Below are 17,689 nucleotides of genomic sequence, written 5' to 3' on the forward strand. Positions count from 1 at the left end.
TGTCTCTGTCTGAAAAAGCCCAGACATTTAGAAATGCATATTAAAAAAGCCTAATTGGGAGCTTGGAAGAAAGCATACCTGAGAACCACAAGCTACACAGAGCTTGGACTTAGAAACCTGGAGGTCAGCATCCTTGGGAGGCTTGGGCTTAGTCCCCCATCAGTGAAGACATCTCAGAGCTAGACACTAGCAGTAAGGGGCTAGATGCTGGGAGTAAGGCTTTAGGGTTGGATCCCAGGGGAAAGGGAAAGAGGAAAAGCAATAGAAAGCAGGGAGCCTAGATGCCACTTCCTCTTAACTCCCAGGAGCCAGGCTAAACACTAAAAGTTCGGGACACTACTACAAAGTTAATTCATCAGGAACCACAGAGGTGGAATAGGAATTTATACACCTGAATCAGTCCCACAGTGTATACTATATAATAGTACCCTGCACTCCCCTCCCCATCACTATTTTTAGTCATTTAAGAATATTGGGCTGTAGGACCTTCACGTGTAAGCTTCGCTACTCCAGAGTTCCATGTGTTTAATCTTAAACTACCCGAGTGGAGTTTACCCTCTGGTAGGTTTATAATCCCTGCCGTGGTGGTGCCCTCTCCTTGGAAGGGACCAGCACTTAAGATGGTATTAACGTAGATCTGGCACAGCAGGGTACAGAGGAGTAAAGGCTGCAAAAGACGTGTTATCGGAGCCAGGTGCAAACGGCTTTTGCACTATTTATTGTCTTCACCGTGATAAAGGGGGCTATTAATGACAGGTTGTGTTTACTGACCGTGTACTTTGGGCGCCCCATACCCTGTGCCGAAATTATCTGTCTCCCTCCTGGCCTTCCTCCTCTTCTCGGCTGGGGAGCCCAGGGCGGCGGCCTGGGGACCAGCACCACCGACCGTGTCAGAGAAGCCGCACGAGGCGGAGGTCGGGGGACTGCGGAAGCGCGTAGCAGTCCACAGCGTCTCGTACTAGCGACACTTCCGCCCGCACGAGTCCTTCCGGGGTGAGGGTCACCATGGCAGCGGCCTTGGCCCGGCTCGGACTCCGCTCTGTCAAGCAGGTTCGGGTTCAATTCTGCCCTTTCGAGAAGAACGTGGAGTCGACAAGGTACGAGGGGGAAGGAGTGCGGACGCGAGGGGCGCGCCTTCCTCCCGCCGGGGGTCTAGCCTCCTCTGCCGGCCGCTCACGCCGTTTTCTCACCGCAGGACCTTCCTCCAGGCCGTGAGCAGCGAGAAAGTTCGCTGCACCAACCTCAACTGCTCGGTGATAGCGGACGTGAGACACGACGGCTCCGAGCCCTGCGTGGACGTGCTGTTCGGTGGGTCTGGTTGGGAGTCGGGAGGGAGTCGCTAGATCTCGGCGCTGGCCCCGCCGTCCTCCCGGTGCCTTACTCGTTTGTTTCTTCCCCAGGAGACGGGCATCGCCTGATTATGCGCGGCGCGCACCTCACCGCCCAGGAAATGCTCACTGCCTTCGCCTCCCACATCCAGGCCAGGGCTGCGGCGGGAAGCGGGGACAAGCCGGGCGCCAGTACCGGGCGCTGACAGCGTGGAAGAGACCAACAAGCAGGTTTTCACCTAAGACTGCTAAGGACACATCTAAGAGGAGCTTGACTTAATTACTCAAATCACTATCTAGAAGACCACAGAACGCAAAAGAGAAAAGAAAGAGCCCTGTGACTACAAATCCAACCAGTGTTTCTGGGACGAGACAAGATGGGGAGGGGTCTGGACAAATTTGAATTTTATTTCACTTTCTTACCATCACTCACTGCTTAACCCTTTTGAATTTGGCTTCTTCCAACACTACTCAAGGTACGTCTTACTCTTATTAGAAATGCTGTTATCTCAGTCCTCATTTTTCCATTTCAGTAGCACCCGCCACTCTTAATTCCCTCCCTTGTGTAACTTCTTTTCCACTCAGGTCCTTTTTCTTCTTTTAACCATAAAGGCATACTACTCTCCTTTCTCTTCTCTCTTTTATTTTTGGGGCATCTCATATTCTGTCATGACTTGAACTACCCTCTTGGGTTAAATGCTACATTTCTGTTTGGCTCTAATCTCAGATTCTGTGCTATAGTCAGGGTACTTACTACCAATTTTCTCCAAATTCCACCAACACTCTTTGTCTAACCCTAACCCGATAATCTTACATACTCTCTAAAGTTGACCCTTGAACAATGCAGGTTTGAATTGCAGAGGTCCTTTTACATGCCTGTTTTTCAAATAAATACATAGTACAAGTACTACACGATCTGTGGTTGTTTGAATCTGCGGTTGTGGAACTGTGGGTGCTGACTGTAAAGTTATCCCCCCATTCTCAACTCTGTGGAGCGGTTGGGCCCCTAACGCCCATCCCCACCCCCATTGTTTAAGGGTCATCTGTACTTGCCTCCTCCCCTGACTTCCTCATTCCTTTAAAAGGCACTTCATCTGCTCAGCCACTTGAGCTGGAAACCACAGCATTATCTCTGGTTCTGCCCGCTCCCTGAATATCCAGTCAGTAAGTTCATAATATTCTGTCTTAAACAAAAGCTCCTGAAATGTTCTCTACATTTCCATTCACTCTCCTGTATTATTGTTGCATTCTCCCACCTGGTCTCCTTTTTGCTAACCATTTTTGCTGCTGCTTACTTTTATCTTTCCAAAGCATATCATTGGTTTTATTATTACAACTTGTTTCAGAGAACAGTGCCTAAAGTCCTTTTTAGGCACCCTGCCTAAAGTTTTTCATACTAGGTTACCACCCATTAATGTGGATCATGAAGTGAATTTAGGGGGTCAAATCAGCCTTTTAAAAACAAATAGAATAAAAAGTATCAGTAGATGGCACATGGACTGGGAAGTATTCTTTAAGAAACTTGTTTTAAGCGTATCATGAATATAGATATAGGTATTATATAAAGTATGTGTATGTGTATCTATCTGCATGTACTTGGTTGCAGTATAGAATTATTTCTTACTGCAGGTTGTAGGAAAAAATAGCCACTGGTTTAGAGAAAAACTTCAGAATATTCAGCTAGGCAATCAAGAATCTCTGGACACTGGCTGCTGTGTACTTCACCAAATATATTTCCTCCTACCCCATTACTGCTTCTCTCTTAAGATGGTGATATCTTCAAAGGACTGGTTTTCCCCCCTCTCCCTTAAAGGAAAGAAAACTATCAGGAGACAGTATAGTGTAGTAAAAAGCCAGAATGCCTGGGATTGAAATCCTAGGTTTTCCCTTAAGTAGCTATGTAACTTTGGACACATTACTTAGTCTCTCAGTGCCTGTTTCTTCATTCGTAAAATGGGGATAATAGTACCTACCTCATAGAACTGTTGAGAGATTAAATGAATTGATATCTGGGACTTCCCTGGTGGTCCAGTGGTTAAGACTCTGCTCTTCCACTGCAGGGGGCACGGGTTCAATACCTGGTCAGAGAACTAAGATCCCTGCATGCAGCGTGGCCAAAGATCAATCAATCAATCAATAAACTGATATCTGTAAACTGCCTAGAATATTGAGTGAGCACAGCATAGCATCTAAGAGGCTGTGTGTTATAGGCCTCTTCATTGACGAAAGCATACAACCTAGATTTGAGTTCTTCAGGTCCATGGTTAACTGGCTATTATCCTTGGCCAGATTAACTACTCATCTGTAAAAACAGGGATGGTTCAAACACTGCTGTAAACACGGATTGAGTGCTGGCACTGTGCTTATAGATTTTGAACTTGAGGTTGGGGCTGTTTTCTCTGTGTCCCCCGCACCTTGCATAGTGCCTGATACAGAGTGTGCAATAAACTTTTGTTGAATTTACCAGTATTTACCATCAACCTTGTGACTTCAACTGATTAGTACTGAGATACAAAGATGAATGGTGAAACTCAGGTGTGTATACTAAGTGCTACAATATATTGAATAGGTGTGGACCAGGTGCAGTGGTAGCAAGAAAGGACTGACCATTGGGTTTGGTCAGAAGGTGATTGTTAAATGAGTAAAAAGTCTACCAGTGGAGGGTGGGGCCAGAAGTCAGATTATAGTGAAAGAAGAAGTGGGTGTGCAGCATAAAGTAGTAGTTTTGTATAATTAGAGTTTGGATGGGAGGTGTGATTATAGCTAGACTAGCATAAGGGTGTGGAGTAGGGTTTTTTTAGAGGATGATAGAGATTTGTACTTTATGAAAACACCTTTTATGCTGAGCTGTTGGAGAGAAGTAACTATGAATCTAAGTTGCATTTCTTTTTTCTTTTTTTTTTTTTTTTTTTGCTGTACGCGGGCCTCTCACTGTTGTGGCCTCTCCCGTTGCGGAGCACAGGCTCCGGACGTGCAAGCTCAGCAGCCATGGCTCACGGGCCTAGCCGCTCCGCGGCATGTGGGATCTTCCCGGACCGGGGCACGAACTCGTATCCCCTGCATCGGCAGGCGGACTCTCAACCACTGCGCCACCAGGGAAGCCCTAAGTTGTATTTCTGAACCATCATCAAATGTAATCTTGGCTCTTCTAGGACAACATCAGGTGCAGATGCTACCTCTTTCCTACAGCCTTCCCTGACCTGGACATAAGCAATCTTTCCTCTAAGCGCCTTTGCTTCCTGGGTTGTAGAAAAGGAAAAAGAAAAAAAAGTACAGCTACCACCATTATGGTCCTTTTAGGGTTTATCTAGATAAGGAATCCTAGACTGAGTGGAGGTATGACATCTAAAATCACAGGTCCTCTTGGATCCACTCCATTTCACTAGGAAAGAAGGCATAGGTGTGGACAATATGATTCAGATACACCTGGGTTCCAGGGTAGCCGCTTCCTGGCTCTGTAGCCAGGGCCAAGTTACTTTAACTTTCTAGGCCACGGTTTTCAGGCACCTGATTGGGGCGATATGGGGAGCGGTTAAATGTAAAACACTTAGGACAGCGTCTCATGCTCTTAATATACAGTAGTTATTAAAAGAAAAAAAAAAGACAAATGTGATTGGTTTTTCCTACTAGCCTGTCAACTGCGTGAGAACGCCGAATAAACGCCGATCCAGTGGACGCGGCCCAGAGGGCCGATCCCAGGGACCAGCCCTACGCCACGCCGCGCTGTTTTGCTGTGGGGCTTAACCTGACGTGGAGGGGCGGGACTTCCTGCGGAAGCGGAGGGGGAGGGACGGGCCGGTGGGTGCGGCTGACACATCAGTGGTGTTCCAGGCGCTGCGCGCGAGCCCAGGAGGCGAGGAGGGACCCGGGCTTTGTGGCCATCTCTCCGGGTCCCCACGACGCCGATTTCCGTGCAAGGATGGCTCGGGGCGAGCGGCGGCGCCGCGGAGCGCCGGCAGACGGAGCGCGGACCGCTGAGAGGGCGGCTCGGGGCGGCCCCGCGCGACGGGAAGGCCGGGGCGGCAGGCCCCGGGGCGCGGCTGCGGGAGCCGCTCTGGCCGTCGTGGTCCTGTCTCTGGCCCTGGGCCTGTCGGGATGCTGGCTGCTGGCATGGCACCGTGCGCGGCGGGCTGTCACGCTGCACTCTGCGCCCCCGGCGTTGCCTCCCGACTCTTCCAGCCCCGCCGTGGCCCCGGACCTCTTCTGGGGCACCTACCGTCCTCACGTTTACTTCGGCATGAAGACCCGCAGTCCGCAGCCCCTCCTCACCGGTAACCTGGACGCGGGGCGGGCAGGCAGGCGGGCACTTAATCTGAGCGCCCCAGCTTCGCGCCAGATCAAGGGTGGTGAGGAGTGGATCAGGAGAGTTATTAAGAGGGATGACCCTGAAGTTCTCGGCGACCCAGAGGGACAGGTCCCCTGCTCTCTCTTTGACTTACCTGGCCATTCTACCCCCAGGACTGATGTGGGCGCAGCAAGGCACCACCCCGGGGACCCCTAAGCTCAGGCACACGTGTGAGCAGGGGGACGGCGTGGGTCCCTATGGCTGGGAGTTCCACGACGGTCTCTCCTTCGGGCGGCAACACATCCAGGATGGGGCCTTAAGGCTCACCACTGAGTTCGTCAAGAGGCCTGGGGGTCAACACGGAGGGAACTGGAGCTGGAGAGTGACTGTAGAGCCTCAGGTCAGGGCCCTCAGGACACCCTTCCCCTAGCCCAGACTTCCTCCACCCTTCCTTTGCTGCGTGCAAATGCAGGATAAAGTGGGGGTTAATAGCAGGGGCTCTGAGCCTGGCTGCCTGGTTTGAATCTGCTGCCTGCCTTAAACACTTGCCTGTATGACCATCTCTTTTTACTATCTCTAAGCCTTGGTTTTCTTGTCTGTAAAATGGAAATAAAAAAGTACCTAACTCACAGAATTGTAAGAATTAAAGGAAATAATACGTAGAGTTCTTAGCATAGTACATGGGACAAAAGTACTATTATTTCCCAGAGAACCCTGTGCAGAGCTCTTTATCTCATCCCACTGGTGCTTACTTTCAGTGACCCTCAACACTGCTAGATGTATGTTGTTTACTATGTTGCTCTCACCTGGTGTCCCTTTCCCTAAGGCTGATTCTCAGGGGAGAGACTGCTAACCTAATGCTGTGTTTTTATGTCCTCATTGGTCTCCCAGGCCTCAGGTACCTCTGCTCTCCCTTTGGTGTCCTTGTTCTTCTATGTGGTAACAGATGGCAAAGAAGTCCTAGTGCCAGAGGTTGGAGCTAAGGGGCAGTTGAAGTTCATCAGTGGACACACCAGTGAACTTGGTGACTTCCGCTTTACACTTATGCCACCAACCAGCCCAGGAGATACAGCCCCCAAGTATGGCAGGTAACTGGGGGAAGAGAGTGTGGGGTGGTGGTATGGATGCTGACTTAGCCTGATTTCCATCTCCCCCATTCTACCCTCTTTTCACCATGTTCCCTGCATTGCCAAGACTCTCCCATCCTGACTCCTGATCACCTCATGTTTTCGCTTTATAATCCCCACCACTTCCTCCTGAGTAATATTTCCTGTTTATCTTTTTCCTTTCAAGCTACAATGTCTTCTGGTCCTCCAACCCAGGACTTCCCTTGCTGACAGAGGTGGTGAAGAGCCGCCTAAATAACTGGTTTCAGCATCGGCCCCCAGGGGCTTCCCCTGAACGCTACCTCGGCTTGCCAGGATCTCTGAAGTGGGAGGACAGAGGCCCAAGTGGGCAAGGACAGGGACAAGGGCAATTTTTGATACAACAGGTGACACTGAAAGTCCCCTTTTCTGTGGAGTTGGTGTTTGAATCAGGCAGTGCCCAGGCAGGAGGAAGCCAAGCCCTAGAGCAGCTGGCAGGCAGCCTGCTGACCCAGGCCCTGGAAAGCCATGCTGAAGCCTTTAGAGAGCGCTTTGAGAAGACCTTCCGGCTGAAGGAGAAGGGCCTGAGCCCTGAGGAGCAGGCTTTGGGTCAGGTTGCCCTCAGTGGTCTTCTTGGTGGTATTGGCTACTTCTATGGACAGGGTCTGGTGTTGCCAGACATGGAGGTTGAGGGGTCTAAGCAGAAGGTGGACCCAGTCCTCTTTCCACCTGTCCCTCTTTTCACAGCAGTGCCCTCCCGGTCATTCTTCCCGCGAGGTTTCCTGTGGGACGAGGGCTTTCACCAGCTGGTGATCCAACGGTGGGATCCCCGGCTCACCCGGGAGGCCATAGGCCACTGGCTGGGGCTGCTAAATGCTGACGGCTGGATTGGGCGGGAGCAGGTGCTGGGGGATGAGGCCAGAGCCCGGGTGCCCTCAGAGTTCCTGGTGCAACGGACAGCCCACGCCAACCCCCCAACTCTGCTTTTGCCTATAGCCCACATGCTAGAGGGTGGTGACCCTGCCGACTACGCCTTCCTCCACAGGGCCTTCCCCCGCCTGCGTGCCTGGTTCTCCTGGCTTCATCAGAGCCAGGCAGGGCCAGTGCCACTGTCTTACCGCTGGCGGGGCCGGGACCCAGCCTTGCCAACCCTACTGAACCCCAAGACACTGCCTTCAGGGTTGGATGACTATCCCCGGGCTTCACACCCTTCATCCACTGAGCGGCACCTGGACCTGCGGTGCTGGGTGGCACTGGGTGCCCGTGTGCTGATGCGGCTAGCGGAGCGGCTGGGAGAGGCTGAGGCAGCTGCAGAGCTGGGCCCACTGGCTGCCTCCCTGGAAGCAGAGGAGAGCCTGGATGAGCTGCATTGGGCCCCAGAGCTAGGAGTTTTTGCAGACTTTGGGAATCACACAAAAGCAGTGCAGCTGAAGCCTAGACCCCCTCAGGGCCTGGTGCGAGTGGTGGGCCGGCCCAACCCTCGCTTACAGTATGTGGATGCCTTGGGCTATGTCAGTCTTTTCCCCTTCCTGCTGAGGCTACTGGACCCCAACTCATCCCGCCTTGGACCCCTGCTGGATGTTGTAGCTGATAGCCGCCAGCTCTGGAGCCCCTTTGGTTTGCGCTCCCTTGCAGCAACCAGCCCCTTTTACAGCCAGCGCAATTCAGAGCATGATCCTCCCTACTGGCGAGGTGCTGTGTGGCTCAATGTCAACTACCTGGCATTGGGGGCTCTTCACTACTATGGGCATCTGAAGGGTCCCTACCAGGCCCGTGCTGCCAAGCTCCACAGAGAGCTCCGTACCAATCTGGTGAGCAATGTGAGGCGGCAGTACCAGGCCACGGGCTTCCTGTGGGAGCAATACAGTGACCAGGATGGGCGAGGCATGGGCTGCCGCCCTTTCCAGGGCTGGACCAGCCTTGTCCTACTGGCCATGGCTGAAGACTATTGAAGGGGGAACATGGGAGGGGAGCCAGGCCCCTTATGCCACTCTGGAGTCGAGGGACAAGGTCTCTCACTTCTGCCCCTAGCCCTCAAGTACCAGTGCTTCAAACCCTCCTCAGCTCATCTCAGGTGTCTCCTTACTGACATCCCACATAGCCCTGGAGTGAATGTGAATTCAGAGTCTATTTTTATAAATAAATGGGAAAGCCATGTCAAACTCTATTGCTTTTGCCAACTTTGCCTCACCAAGAGGTCTTAGCTCAGTCCAGGCCTTAGGGCTGCCTGCTGTCCTTCAGAGTAGGTGGATTGGAGGTCCCCTCCAATCAAGTGCAATGCAGTAAGTTGAGCACTAGTCCACCCAAATCCACAAGCAGCTGGTTCACATCTCTTTAATGAGATCAAAGGCTCCTGTGTATGTCTTAGGAGATAGAGCTAGCACAGTCCTCCAAACACTGCCCTTCTCCTCAGGACTCCAGCCCTTTCAGACCGATTCTAGGAGGGCAGGGAGAGGCCGAGGAGAACTCAGGGAGTTGGGAGCAGGGCTGTTTCTGGTGGGCAAGTAAACCACCCACCCTCCCCAAATTGCTTATGGGATGTCCCCTTCATTGGAAGCCAGCCCCAAAGGAGACCTGGGGTACAGGATCTAGGGGCCGTGCACAGGGGACTGGTCCTCCACATCTGGTGGGGTGGCACTAGCCCTAGCCTCCTTGACTGGCTCCCCCTCACTGGAGTCAGGACAAGGGCAGAGCTCAATACCTGAGTCCCCAGTCAAGCGGCGATAGCGGCAGAAGGGTGGTGTGGGGGCAGGGCTCACCCCTGCCCCAGGCTCACCCTCCTGATGAGGAGGGTCACTCTGGTGGGAGGAAACATCTTCCACATTTGTTCCCTCTTGGTGGGCAGGGCAGCTAGAAGCAGAGGAGCAGCAGGTGCATTCACTGGAAGCAGTCGAGGGGCAGCCTGAGGCTGCAGTGTAAGGAGGCGGCGGTGTGCCTGGGCGGTGAACCACATCCTCATAGGCTGGGGGTTTGAAGGTGCTGAGGAGGCCTGCAGGAGAGAATGGCATGGTTGGTGGAAGGCAACAAGGCGGGGGGGGGGGGGTGGTCTCTTTCCTGTTAGCAAAAAGTGTGCTTTGAAATGTTTGAAAAAGGAGTGTGGGATGAATCAGGGTCCTGTTTTGGGAGGGACCACTGGTAGTGAGCCCAGAGCCTCAAGTCACTCACGAAGATCAAGCAGTGAACCGGGAGGGACAGGGCCAGCCCCATGGCATGCCCCGTGGTAGGCCAACAAGTTGATCTCACGCTGCCGCTGCTGTTGCTGCAGCCGGAGTTTAGCTCGTCGATGGCGGAAGGCACAACAGCAGCTAAAGAGAATGAGGACAGTCCAGAGCAGCCAGAACCCTGCAGGAAGTGAGGAGGGAGAGTCTTAGATACCTCCCAGGCAGAGAAGGGTCCTTGAAGGCTGAGGTCCAAAGGCGGGTGGGCAGAAGGACCCAAGAAGAGCCCTCTTGAAGACTCACACCAGAGCTCATAGTAGTAGGTGCAGCAGCCAGTCTCCCCGCAGCAGTGACCACTCTCACAGAGGTAAGGCTGGTTGTTCACTCCTGGGCACAGCTCTCGAAGCTGGGAGCAAGGAGGCACTTAGAACCAAGGGAGGTTCCAGCCCAAGGCACTGTCCATCCCCAGCCCCTGCATACACATACACAATCCCACCCTGTGAACCAAGTTTAGCTCATAGAAATCTATGGGGAGAGGGAAGAGTGATGCTGAGAGGAGTGTTCAAATATCTGAAGGGCTGCCAGCATGGAAGAGGATTTGGAATAGCAAGAATCAGTCTAGAGACCAAGATTAAGATGCAAGGTGTGGACATACAAAGAGGCAGATTTCAGCTCTGCATATAAGAGACTTCTCTCATACTCAGGTCTGGCTCCCCAGGGTGTTTTCTGTTAAGGGAGTATTTTGGCAGAAGCCAGAAGACAGTCTGAGCTATCTCAAAGTCTCAGACAATGGGTAAGGAGTTTAAGGTAATTCCTAAAGCTGTTTTCATCATCATTCCCCATGGTCTGCCAATCCCCACTCCCAAGCTGGATCTTTCCACCCCTGGGTCTCAGGCTTCCTAGGGTAGAGGAGGGTCAGTGTGAGACCCAGAGCAGGGCTCCCAACCAGATGGGATTGCTGCGGATGCTAACGGATGGCATCCAAGGCGCGAGTCTGGGTTCCAGCTCTTCTCCAAATTGCTCCCTCAAGAGTAGACGCTGCCAGACTCGGTTGTGACAATAGGCACACAGAGAAACATCACAAATAACAGTTGCAAAACAGAGGGAGCCTCCCTGGGGCCTCGCTATGCCTCTGGTCACTGGAGAGCCACTGCAAGCTTCCACTGCAGCCACGGGATGGGGGTCTATGAAGCTGCAGGCACAAGTCAACTGCATCTACAGTACATTACAAAGTTTAGACAAAGGGTGCAAGGAACATATCTAGGAACTTCGCAGTACCTTTGTCTCCGTGAGTTCCTCCCCCACCCCCCAAAAGGCAGGGACAAGGAAAGGGGAACGAGAAATAAATGGCTGTCGTGATAGGCTTTTGGAGCTGTTGGGATACCTGCTGTTGCGGCACCCGAAGTGCCCCCCAGTCCTCCTCGCTGCCGTTCCCGCCGCTGGCCCGAGCCATGCCTCTGCCTACAGCCCCCTGAAGACCACAGTCTCCTCTACCGCCAGCCACCCCGCCCCTGCCACTTCTGCCGCCACCGCCATGGTCCCTGCCCGGCCCATCTTCGCTGCCTCCACCATCACTTCGCAACCGGACCTTCCATCCAGCCAGAGCTCTGCCAACTAGCACCCAGGTTGTTCCGTCCTACCAATCCACATCACCCTCCGACACATGGGCCAATAGGAAAGATCACAGGCTTCTCCCTGTGACCAATCTACAGCAGCGCCTCCGCCACTCTCCCAGACAACAAGAGCTTGCACAGACAAAGAGTGGGGTAAGGTTCGACCCATGGCCCTGACTGACAGTGACAACAGCCAATATGGACAACAGAACGGGTTTGCGTTATCAACCAATGAACGGCCGTCCAGAACAGCAAAGTTCCCGCTGATTGGCTTGAGTCCTATTTTCCAGATGACGCCAAACGCTTAACCACGCCAGGAAGAGGCAGGGTCACAAATGTCGGCTGGAGTCTGGGCGGGGGCTGGCTACTGTTCTTGGGCCTGGTGGACGTTTCCCAGGCCTCGACGCAAGCTCCGGTGGGGGCAAGATGTGTGTACGCGGAATTGGCCTACCCATACCCCATTACCCCAGTTCTGTACAAGTCAAGGCACTGGATGAAATTTAATAGGGTGGGGAAGACACTGAAAACCGGGGACAGAGGAGAAGGCACAGAGTCCAGATTGGGTGAGGGCCTTAAGAAGCCAGAAGTGGGGATCCGGGGCCCTGAGGCCCACCGAGCCGCATCTGCAGGTTGATGCGGTAGCACTGAAGGCTGCAGAGTGCCTGGCCTGTGCGGGAGCAGGCATAGCGGCGCGGATGTGGACAGCCGGGGACAGAGCACCGAGGCGCAGGGGCAGATGGGGACGGCCGCTGAGACACCGGCGCGGGGGCGGGGACGCCAGGTGGGAAGGAAAGGGTGGAACCTTGTGCCCCGCTGCTGTAGCGCACCATGGGGGCCGGGGCCGCGGCCCGCCCTCCACGCCTCTCGCCCCGCGCGGCCCCTCGGCCTCCCCGCCCGCTGGGCGCCACAGTCTTGGTGAGGCGCTCAATAGTCTGGTTCTTGTGCTCCTCCGCCCGCCGAGCCGCCTGCAGCCGCCTCTTCCGTGCCCGCTCCTCACGCTTCAACAGCATCTCCTCGGTGAGAGCGGGGGCTGGGCACCCCCCGGCCACAGGTAGTGACAGAATCGGGGAAGGCTGACTTCGAGCCTTCTGCAGCAGAGCTCGCTAGGGAGAGACGGAAGAGATGTCAAAACAGAGAAGTGACGTCTGCCTGAACGGGGGAAGGGGAAGATGGGACATGGAAAGCAGGGTCTTGAGGAGAACAGGCCTTGAGAGAAGGTGAAATGAGCACCCTCTCCAGGAGCCCTTAATACTGCCTCCTCTCAGGTCTCCAGACTTCCAGCTTTAGATCCTTGACTCTCAAGGGGAAAAGTATTAGTAATGTTACCTTCCTGCCTTGTGTACCAAAACTCTGTACCAGCTCTCTGGAGGCTTTTTTGTTGTTGTTTTAAATCTTTTAATATCAATGGATAGCATCAATTGGATAACTGCTCAAGCCAAAAACTAACAGTTATCCTTGATTCCTCTCCTTCCCCCAACAAGTGTCTGTTTCCTAAATATATCCAGAATCCATCTGATTTTCTCCATCTCTACCATTCCACCTTGGTTCAAGCCACCACCATCTCTTACCTACTTCAACAGCTTCCTACTTGGTCTTGCTTCTATCCCTTACCACCACTAAGAAACCAAAGAAATCTACTGAAATATAAATCAAATACATTACTTCTCTGTAAACACCCTTTTGTGGTAGTCACACTTATTCTTCTCCTTGACCATGATTAGGCATGTTCCGCTCTCAGGGTCTTTGCCCCTGCTGGTCTCTCTGCCGGGTAAGCTCCTCTGGTATTGTAAATGTTATCTCTTTAGAGAGGTCTTTCCAGACTACCCTATCTAATGTTGTTTCTTTTCTACTTCTTTCTATTTCATCACCCTATTTTTGTTATAAACCTTACAGTTTTTCGAAATTATTTACTGCACAAGAATACCAGCTCCATAAGAACGGAAACCTTGTCTGTCTTTTCTCCACTGCTGATATCCCTGCTGCCTAGCAAAGTTCTTGGGACATGGAAAGTTCTCAATATAAATTTGGCAAGCAAATAAAGAATGAACTAACTTACCTGTCGAGCAGTGAGCAGCCGTTCATTGATCTCCTTCTTGAGATCTCCATTGTCATCCAGCTCCCCCTTCTCCAAGGCATCCAGCCACCTTTGTTCTTCCTCTTCCTCCTGACCCCCTAAGGCCCCGGACAAGTCCCGCAGTGGGGAGGGGGACAGATTACTGTCTTCATCTGGAAAGGAAAGTTGGAGAGCTAAAAGTGGAATTGTTCAGAGGGGGAACCCTAATTTGGCCAAGTTAATACTGGGACACGCAAAATTCTCACCTTCCTCAGAACGAACCCTCTTCCCTTAACCAGGTATAATGAGAAACCCAGTTTCCCCAGCTCCAGACCCTTCTCACCCAGCCAGGCACGGTACTGCTCAAGGGGGACTCCTTCCACAGGTTCCTCTTCATTGTCCACAACCATAAGGGGAGAGGGTGAGCGAGGACCCTCAGGGATCACAGTGAAGGTAGGAACACTGCGGAGAAGCAACCACTCTGTAAGCTGAGCAATTGTCTCCTCCTGCTCAGTACATCCAGCCTTCCCTACACCCTCTTGGGTTCTTGCTGCTTTAACCTGGGCCCTGAAATCACAGCGTCCATTCTCTGTCTTATGAAAAGCGCAGCCAGCTTCTGCTTCTATCTCTACCTGCTCCTGAAGTCCCCCAAGTAAAACCTCGGCTCTCTTGGCCTCACCTTTTGGTGCCCAGGACCTGCCCGCCCAACTTGATTTTGAGTTTGAGCTGGGGCTTGGCAGGAGACGGCTGCGTGGGCCCAGCCTCCTCTTCCTGGTAGTGTTTCTTCTTGTGTTTCTTCTTGTGCTTCTTGTGCTTTTTCTTGTGCACTCCGTGGCCGTGGGCACTCGCCAAACTCAACTCCAGGGCTTCCCCTGCAGAAGGAGAGTCTGTCAACGGTGTACATCAGGAGCAGGTCAGGGAAATCCCAGAAGAACCCAATACCCCTGAGGGGTCCTACTCTTCCCGCGGTATTCGCTGTTACCATAACAACAGCCCCGCCTTTCTCCTTCCCACCTGTGGCGAAGTACCCAAGAAGCTCGGAGGAGCAAGAAAGGGACTCCTTTTCTGCGAAGGCCTAAGTTGCTTTATCGATCCGCGCTTACCCGGCTCAGGGGCCTCCATAGCCCCAGAGGTGCTCCCGCGCCGCCACAGCTTACTCATGGGGTCCTGCCAGGAAAAGAGGCTGAAAATAGTCGAACACAAGCAGACATACCTTTTCCGCCCCACGGAACAACTTATCCCAGCAAATAGCCGGGCACTTCCGGTGCGTAGCAACCATGCTTGTGCGGGGCAAGCTTTGCGGTTTAAAAGAATCCTCCGGGAGAAACAACGCCCCTTCCAACAAGGGTTCCGGGCTCTTTGAGACCGGGAGCGGTCAGAGGGCCACGGCTTTCTGCTGGCTCCGCATCCACGCAATCGAGGTCAGAACTCAGCGCGGGCAATTCAATTATTATTACACTCAAGCGTGATGAACGTATATTGCAGACCAAATTCGGGGCTAGGCTATGAGAATACAAAGATGAATATGAACACTTCTCTCTGCCTTTGAGGAGCTTACAATTTGGTGGAGTACGTAAGAAACTGTATTGCCGGCAAAATGGCAGAAGGGCTTACTTAACAGCACAAGTGCCCTACCAGCAGGGCAAATGACATTTAAGCCTAAATTCTATATCATTAGAGAAATGGATAAATGAATTATGGTGCATCTATCCAATCTGGAACACAAAAGCTAAGAGCTGATAAGTAATTGATAAGATTGACATGGAATTTATATCCAAGTTGGTAGTAGCATTGGAAACAATCTAAGTGTGCCTCTAAAGAAAAACCAAAATAATTTGGTACAGGGATTTGATACATCCATACAGTGGGAAGCTATGCTGCCATTAAAAGAAATGAGGCCCCAGAAGGCTACCCAAGAAACTGGTGACAGCAATTCCAATGGATAGTTGGGAGAACGAGGGTGAAGGGAGACTTATTCTTCATAATATACCCTTTTGTGCCTATTGTACTTTGTCTAAAACATGTATGTTTTACCTAATTAAAAAAAAAGGAACAGGGCTTCCCTGGTGGCGCAGTGGTTGAGAGTCCGCCTGCCGATGCAGGGGACACGGGTTCGTGCCCCGGTCCGGGAAGATCCCACACGCCGCAGAGCGGCTTGGCCCGTGAGCCATGGCCGCTGAGCCTGAGCGTCCGGAGCCTGGGCTCCACAACGGGAGAGGCCACAACAGTGAGAGGCCCGCGTACCGCAAAAAAAAAAAAAAAAAAAAAAGGAACAGGGTAGATCTGTATGTGCTGATATATGAAATAGGAAAGGCAAGTTTCAAGATGAGGTGATCCCATTTATTTTTTAATTTTTTTAAATTAATTAATTGGTTTATTTTTGGCTACACTGGGTCTTCGTCGCTGCCCAAGGGCTTTCCCTAGTTGCGGAGCGTGGACTCTAGGCACGCGGACTTCAGTAGTTGTGGCATGCAGGCTCAGTAATTGTGGCGCCCCGGCTTAGTTGCTCTGCAGCATGTGGGATCTTCTGGGACCAGGAGTCAGACTTGTGACCCCTGCATTAGCAGGCGGATTCTTAACCACTGCGCCACCAAGGAAGTCCTGCGGTGATCCCATTTAAAAAGGCATAATATGCTACTACATTCACAGAGAAAACATTAAGGAATGTATACTACACCATTAACGGTGATTATCTTTGGAAGCTGGGGTTGGGGAAATTTCACTATCTAGATCTGTAGTGAATTTCCTTTCCTTTCCTTTCCTTTCCTTTCCTTTCCTTTCCTTTCCTTTCCTTTCTCTCTCTAAATTCTATAAATTTCCTTCTCTCTCTCTCTCTCTCTCTCTCTCTCTCTCTCTCTCTCTTCACTTAAAAATATTGCTTAGGGCTTCCCTGGTGGTGCAGTGGTTGAGAGTCCGCCTGCCGATGCAGGGGACACGGGTTCGTGCCCCAGTCTGGGAAGATCCCACATGCCGCGGAGCGGCTGGGCCCGTGAGCCATGGCCGCTGAGCCTGCGCGTCCGGAGCCTGTGCTCTGCAGCAGGAGAGGCCACAGCAGTGAGAGGCCTGCGTACCGCAAAAAAATATATATATATATTGCTTAGTATTTTTTGTAATGAATTTTCTTACAGCCTATATATCACATTTATAATTAGAAAAAAGCACTGTATATAATATATATGGGATACATGTCTGAACAAGGTAGCAATAGTGAACATAGTAAGGGAAGAACTGATTCAAGAGACATTTCATTGATGAAATTTAAAGGAACTGATGAACAATTATATATGAGAATTCAGGAAGAAGTCAATGTAGTATAGTGATTAAGATTAAGAGAATGAACTTTGGAGTCGGAGAAGCCTATTATCAAATTACAGTTTACTGGCTATGTAACCTTGGGTTCACAGTTATTTAAGCTCTCTGAACCTCATATTCCAGCTCTGCAAAATAGAATGAAGTAGTGTCTCCTGCATAGGATTCTTTCAAGGAATAAAGCAAATCAAGAATGCAAAGTACCTAGGGTAGTATCTGGCACATAGTAGATGTTCAAAAAGCAAACAGCAGCAATAATAAATGACTTCTAGGGACTTCTTTGGTAGTCCAGCAGGTAAGACTCTGCCCTCCCAATGCAAGGGGCCCAGGTTCGATCCCTGGTCAGGGAACCAGATCCCACATGCAGCAACTAGGAGTTCACATGCCGCAACTAAAGCCCAGTGCAGCCAAATAAATAAGTAAATATTAAAAAAAAAAAAAAAAGAGTCCACATGGCACAACTAAGAAGTCCACATGCCACAACTAAGACCCAGCTCAGCTAAAATAAATAAATAAATAAATAAAAATTTTAAAATGACTTCTGTATTTCTAGCCCAAGTATTAGAGAGAACATAGTGTTTTGTTTTTTAAAAATAAATTTATTTATTTTTGGATGCGTTGGTTCTTCGTTGCTGCTCACGGGCTTTCTCTAGTTGCGGCGAGCGGGGGTCACTCTTTGTTGTGGTGCGCGGGCTCCTCATTGTGGTGGCTTCTCTTGTTGCGGAGCATGGGCTCTAGGTACGCGGGCTTCAGTAGTTGTGGCACACAGGCTCAGTAGTTGTGGCTCGTGCACCATGGCATGGAGGATCTTCCCGGACCAGGGCTCAAACCCGTGTCCCCTGCATTGGCAGGTGGATT

The 17,689-nt window shown here is 51.6% G+C and overlaps 4 protein-coding genes across 4 annotated transcripts; 2 read left to right on the forward strand and 2 right to left on the reverse strand.

Annotated features, from left to right (window-relative positions):
- Positions 1–75: 75 nt before the first annotated feature.
- MRPL53 (mitochondrial ribosomal protein L53) lies at positions 76–3,791 on the forward strand. The gene is made up of 3 exons (XM_060169579.1): positions 76–1,097; positions 1,196–1,308; positions 1,401–3,791. The coding sequence occupies exons 1-3, from the start codon at positions 1,006–1,008 to the stop codon at positions 1,532–1,534; spliced, it is 339 nt and encodes a 112-aa protein (XP_060025562.1). The 5' UTR covers positions 76–1,005; the 3' UTR covers positions 1,535–3,791.
- A 1,291-nt stretch (positions 3,792–5,082) lies between these two features.
- MOGS (mannosyl-oligosaccharide glucosidase) lies at positions 5,083–8,865 on the forward strand. Its single transcript, XM_060169571.1, has 4 exons — positions 5,083–5,599; positions 5,787–6,013; positions 6,505–6,701; positions 6,907–8,865. Exons 1-4 carry the CDS (start codon positions 5,248–5,250, stop codon positions 8,648–8,650), a joined length of 2,520 nt encoding a protein of 839 aa, XP_060025554.1. The 5' UTR covers positions 5,083–5,247; the 3' UTR covers positions 8,651–8,865.
- Positions 8,866–9,015: 150 nt separating this feature from the next.
- Positions 9,016–11,685, reverse strand: WBP1 (WW domain binding protein 1). Its single transcript, XM_060169578.1, has 4 exons — positions 11,241–11,685; positions 10,160–10,262; positions 9,864–10,040; positions 9,016–9,687 (listed from the first exon to the last, which is right to left on the reverse strand). Exons 1-4 carry the CDS (start codon positions 11,307–11,309, stop codon positions 9,287–9,289), a joined length of 750 nt encoding a protein of 249 aa, XP_060025561.1. The 5' UTR covers positions 11,310–11,685; the 3' UTR covers positions 9,016–9,286.
- A 265-nt stretch (positions 11,686–11,950) lies between these two features.
- On the reverse strand, positions 11,951–14,769 carry INO80B (INO80 complex subunit B). Its single transcript, XM_060169577.1, has 5 exons — positions 14,626–14,769; positions 14,202–14,394; positions 13,866–13,984; positions 13,526–13,695; positions 11,951–12,572 (listed from the first exon to the last, which is right to left on the reverse strand). The coding sequence occupies exons 1-5, from the start codon at positions 14,681–14,683 to the stop codon at positions 12,042–12,044; spliced, it is 1,071 nt and encodes a 356-aa protein (XP_060025560.1). The 5' UTR covers positions 14,684–14,769; the 3' UTR covers positions 11,951–12,041.
- Positions 14,770–17,689: the final 2,920 nt, after the last annotated feature.

This window comes from Lagenorhynchus albirostris, chromosome 13 (assembly GCF_949774975.1).
Source record: "Lagenorhynchus albirostris chromosome 13, mLagAlb1.1, whole genome shotgun sequence".
NCBI classification, from domain to species: Eukaryota; Metazoa; Chordata; class Mammalia; order Artiodactyla; family Delphinidae; genus Lagenorhynchus; species Lagenorhynchus albirostris.

Coding starts and splice junctions, on each gene's coding strand:
- WBP1 (XM_060169578.1), bottom strand. CDS start 11,309: ATGGCTCGGGCCAGCGGCGGGAACGGCAGCGAGGAGGACTGGGGGGCA. Junction 10,263..11,240: donor TTCGGGTGCCGCAACAGCAG/GTATCCCAACAG, acceptor CCTTGCTCCCAG/CTTCGAGAGCTGTGCCCAGG. Junction 10,041..10,159: donor CTACTACTATGAGCTCTGGT/GTGAGTCTTCAA, acceptor CACTTCCTGCAG/GGTTCTGGCTGCTCTGGACT.
- MOGS (XM_060169571.1), top strand. CDS start 5,248: ATGGCTCGGGGCGAGCGGCGGCGCCGCGGAGCGCCGGCAGACGGAGCG. Junction 5,600..5,786: donor TCCGCAGCCCCTCCTCACCG/GTAACCTGGACG, acceptor TTCTACCCCCAG/GACTGATGTGGGCGCAGCAA. Junction 6,014..6,504: donor GAGTGACTGTAGAGCCTCAG/GTCAGGGCCCTC, acceptor TTGGTCTCCCAG/GCCTCAGGTACCTCTGCTCT.
- INO80B (XM_060169577.1), bottom strand. CDS start 14,683: ATGAGTAAGCTGTGGCGGCGCGGGAGCACCTCTGGGGCTATGGAGGCC. Junction 14,395..14,625: donor TATGGAGGCCCCTGAGCCGG/GTAAGCGCGGAT, acceptor CTCCTTCTGCAG/GGGAAGCCCTGGAGTTGAGT. Junction 13,985..14,201: donor CAGGTCCTGGGCACCAAAAG/GTGAGGCCAAGA, acceptor GCTTCTCCGCAG/TGTTCCTACCTTCACTGTGA.
- MRPL53 (XM_060169579.1), top strand. CDS start 1,006: ATGGCAGCGGCCTTGGCCCGGCTCGGACTCCGCTCTGTCAAGCAGGTT. Junction 1,098..1,195: donor AAGAACGTGGAGTCGACAAG/GTACGAGGGGGA, acceptor TTCTCACCGCAG/GACCTTCCTCCAGGCCGTGA. Junction 1,309..1,400: donor CTGCGTGGACGTGCTGTTCG/GTGGGTCTGGTT, acceptor TTTCTTCCCCAG/GAGACGGGCATCGCCTGATT.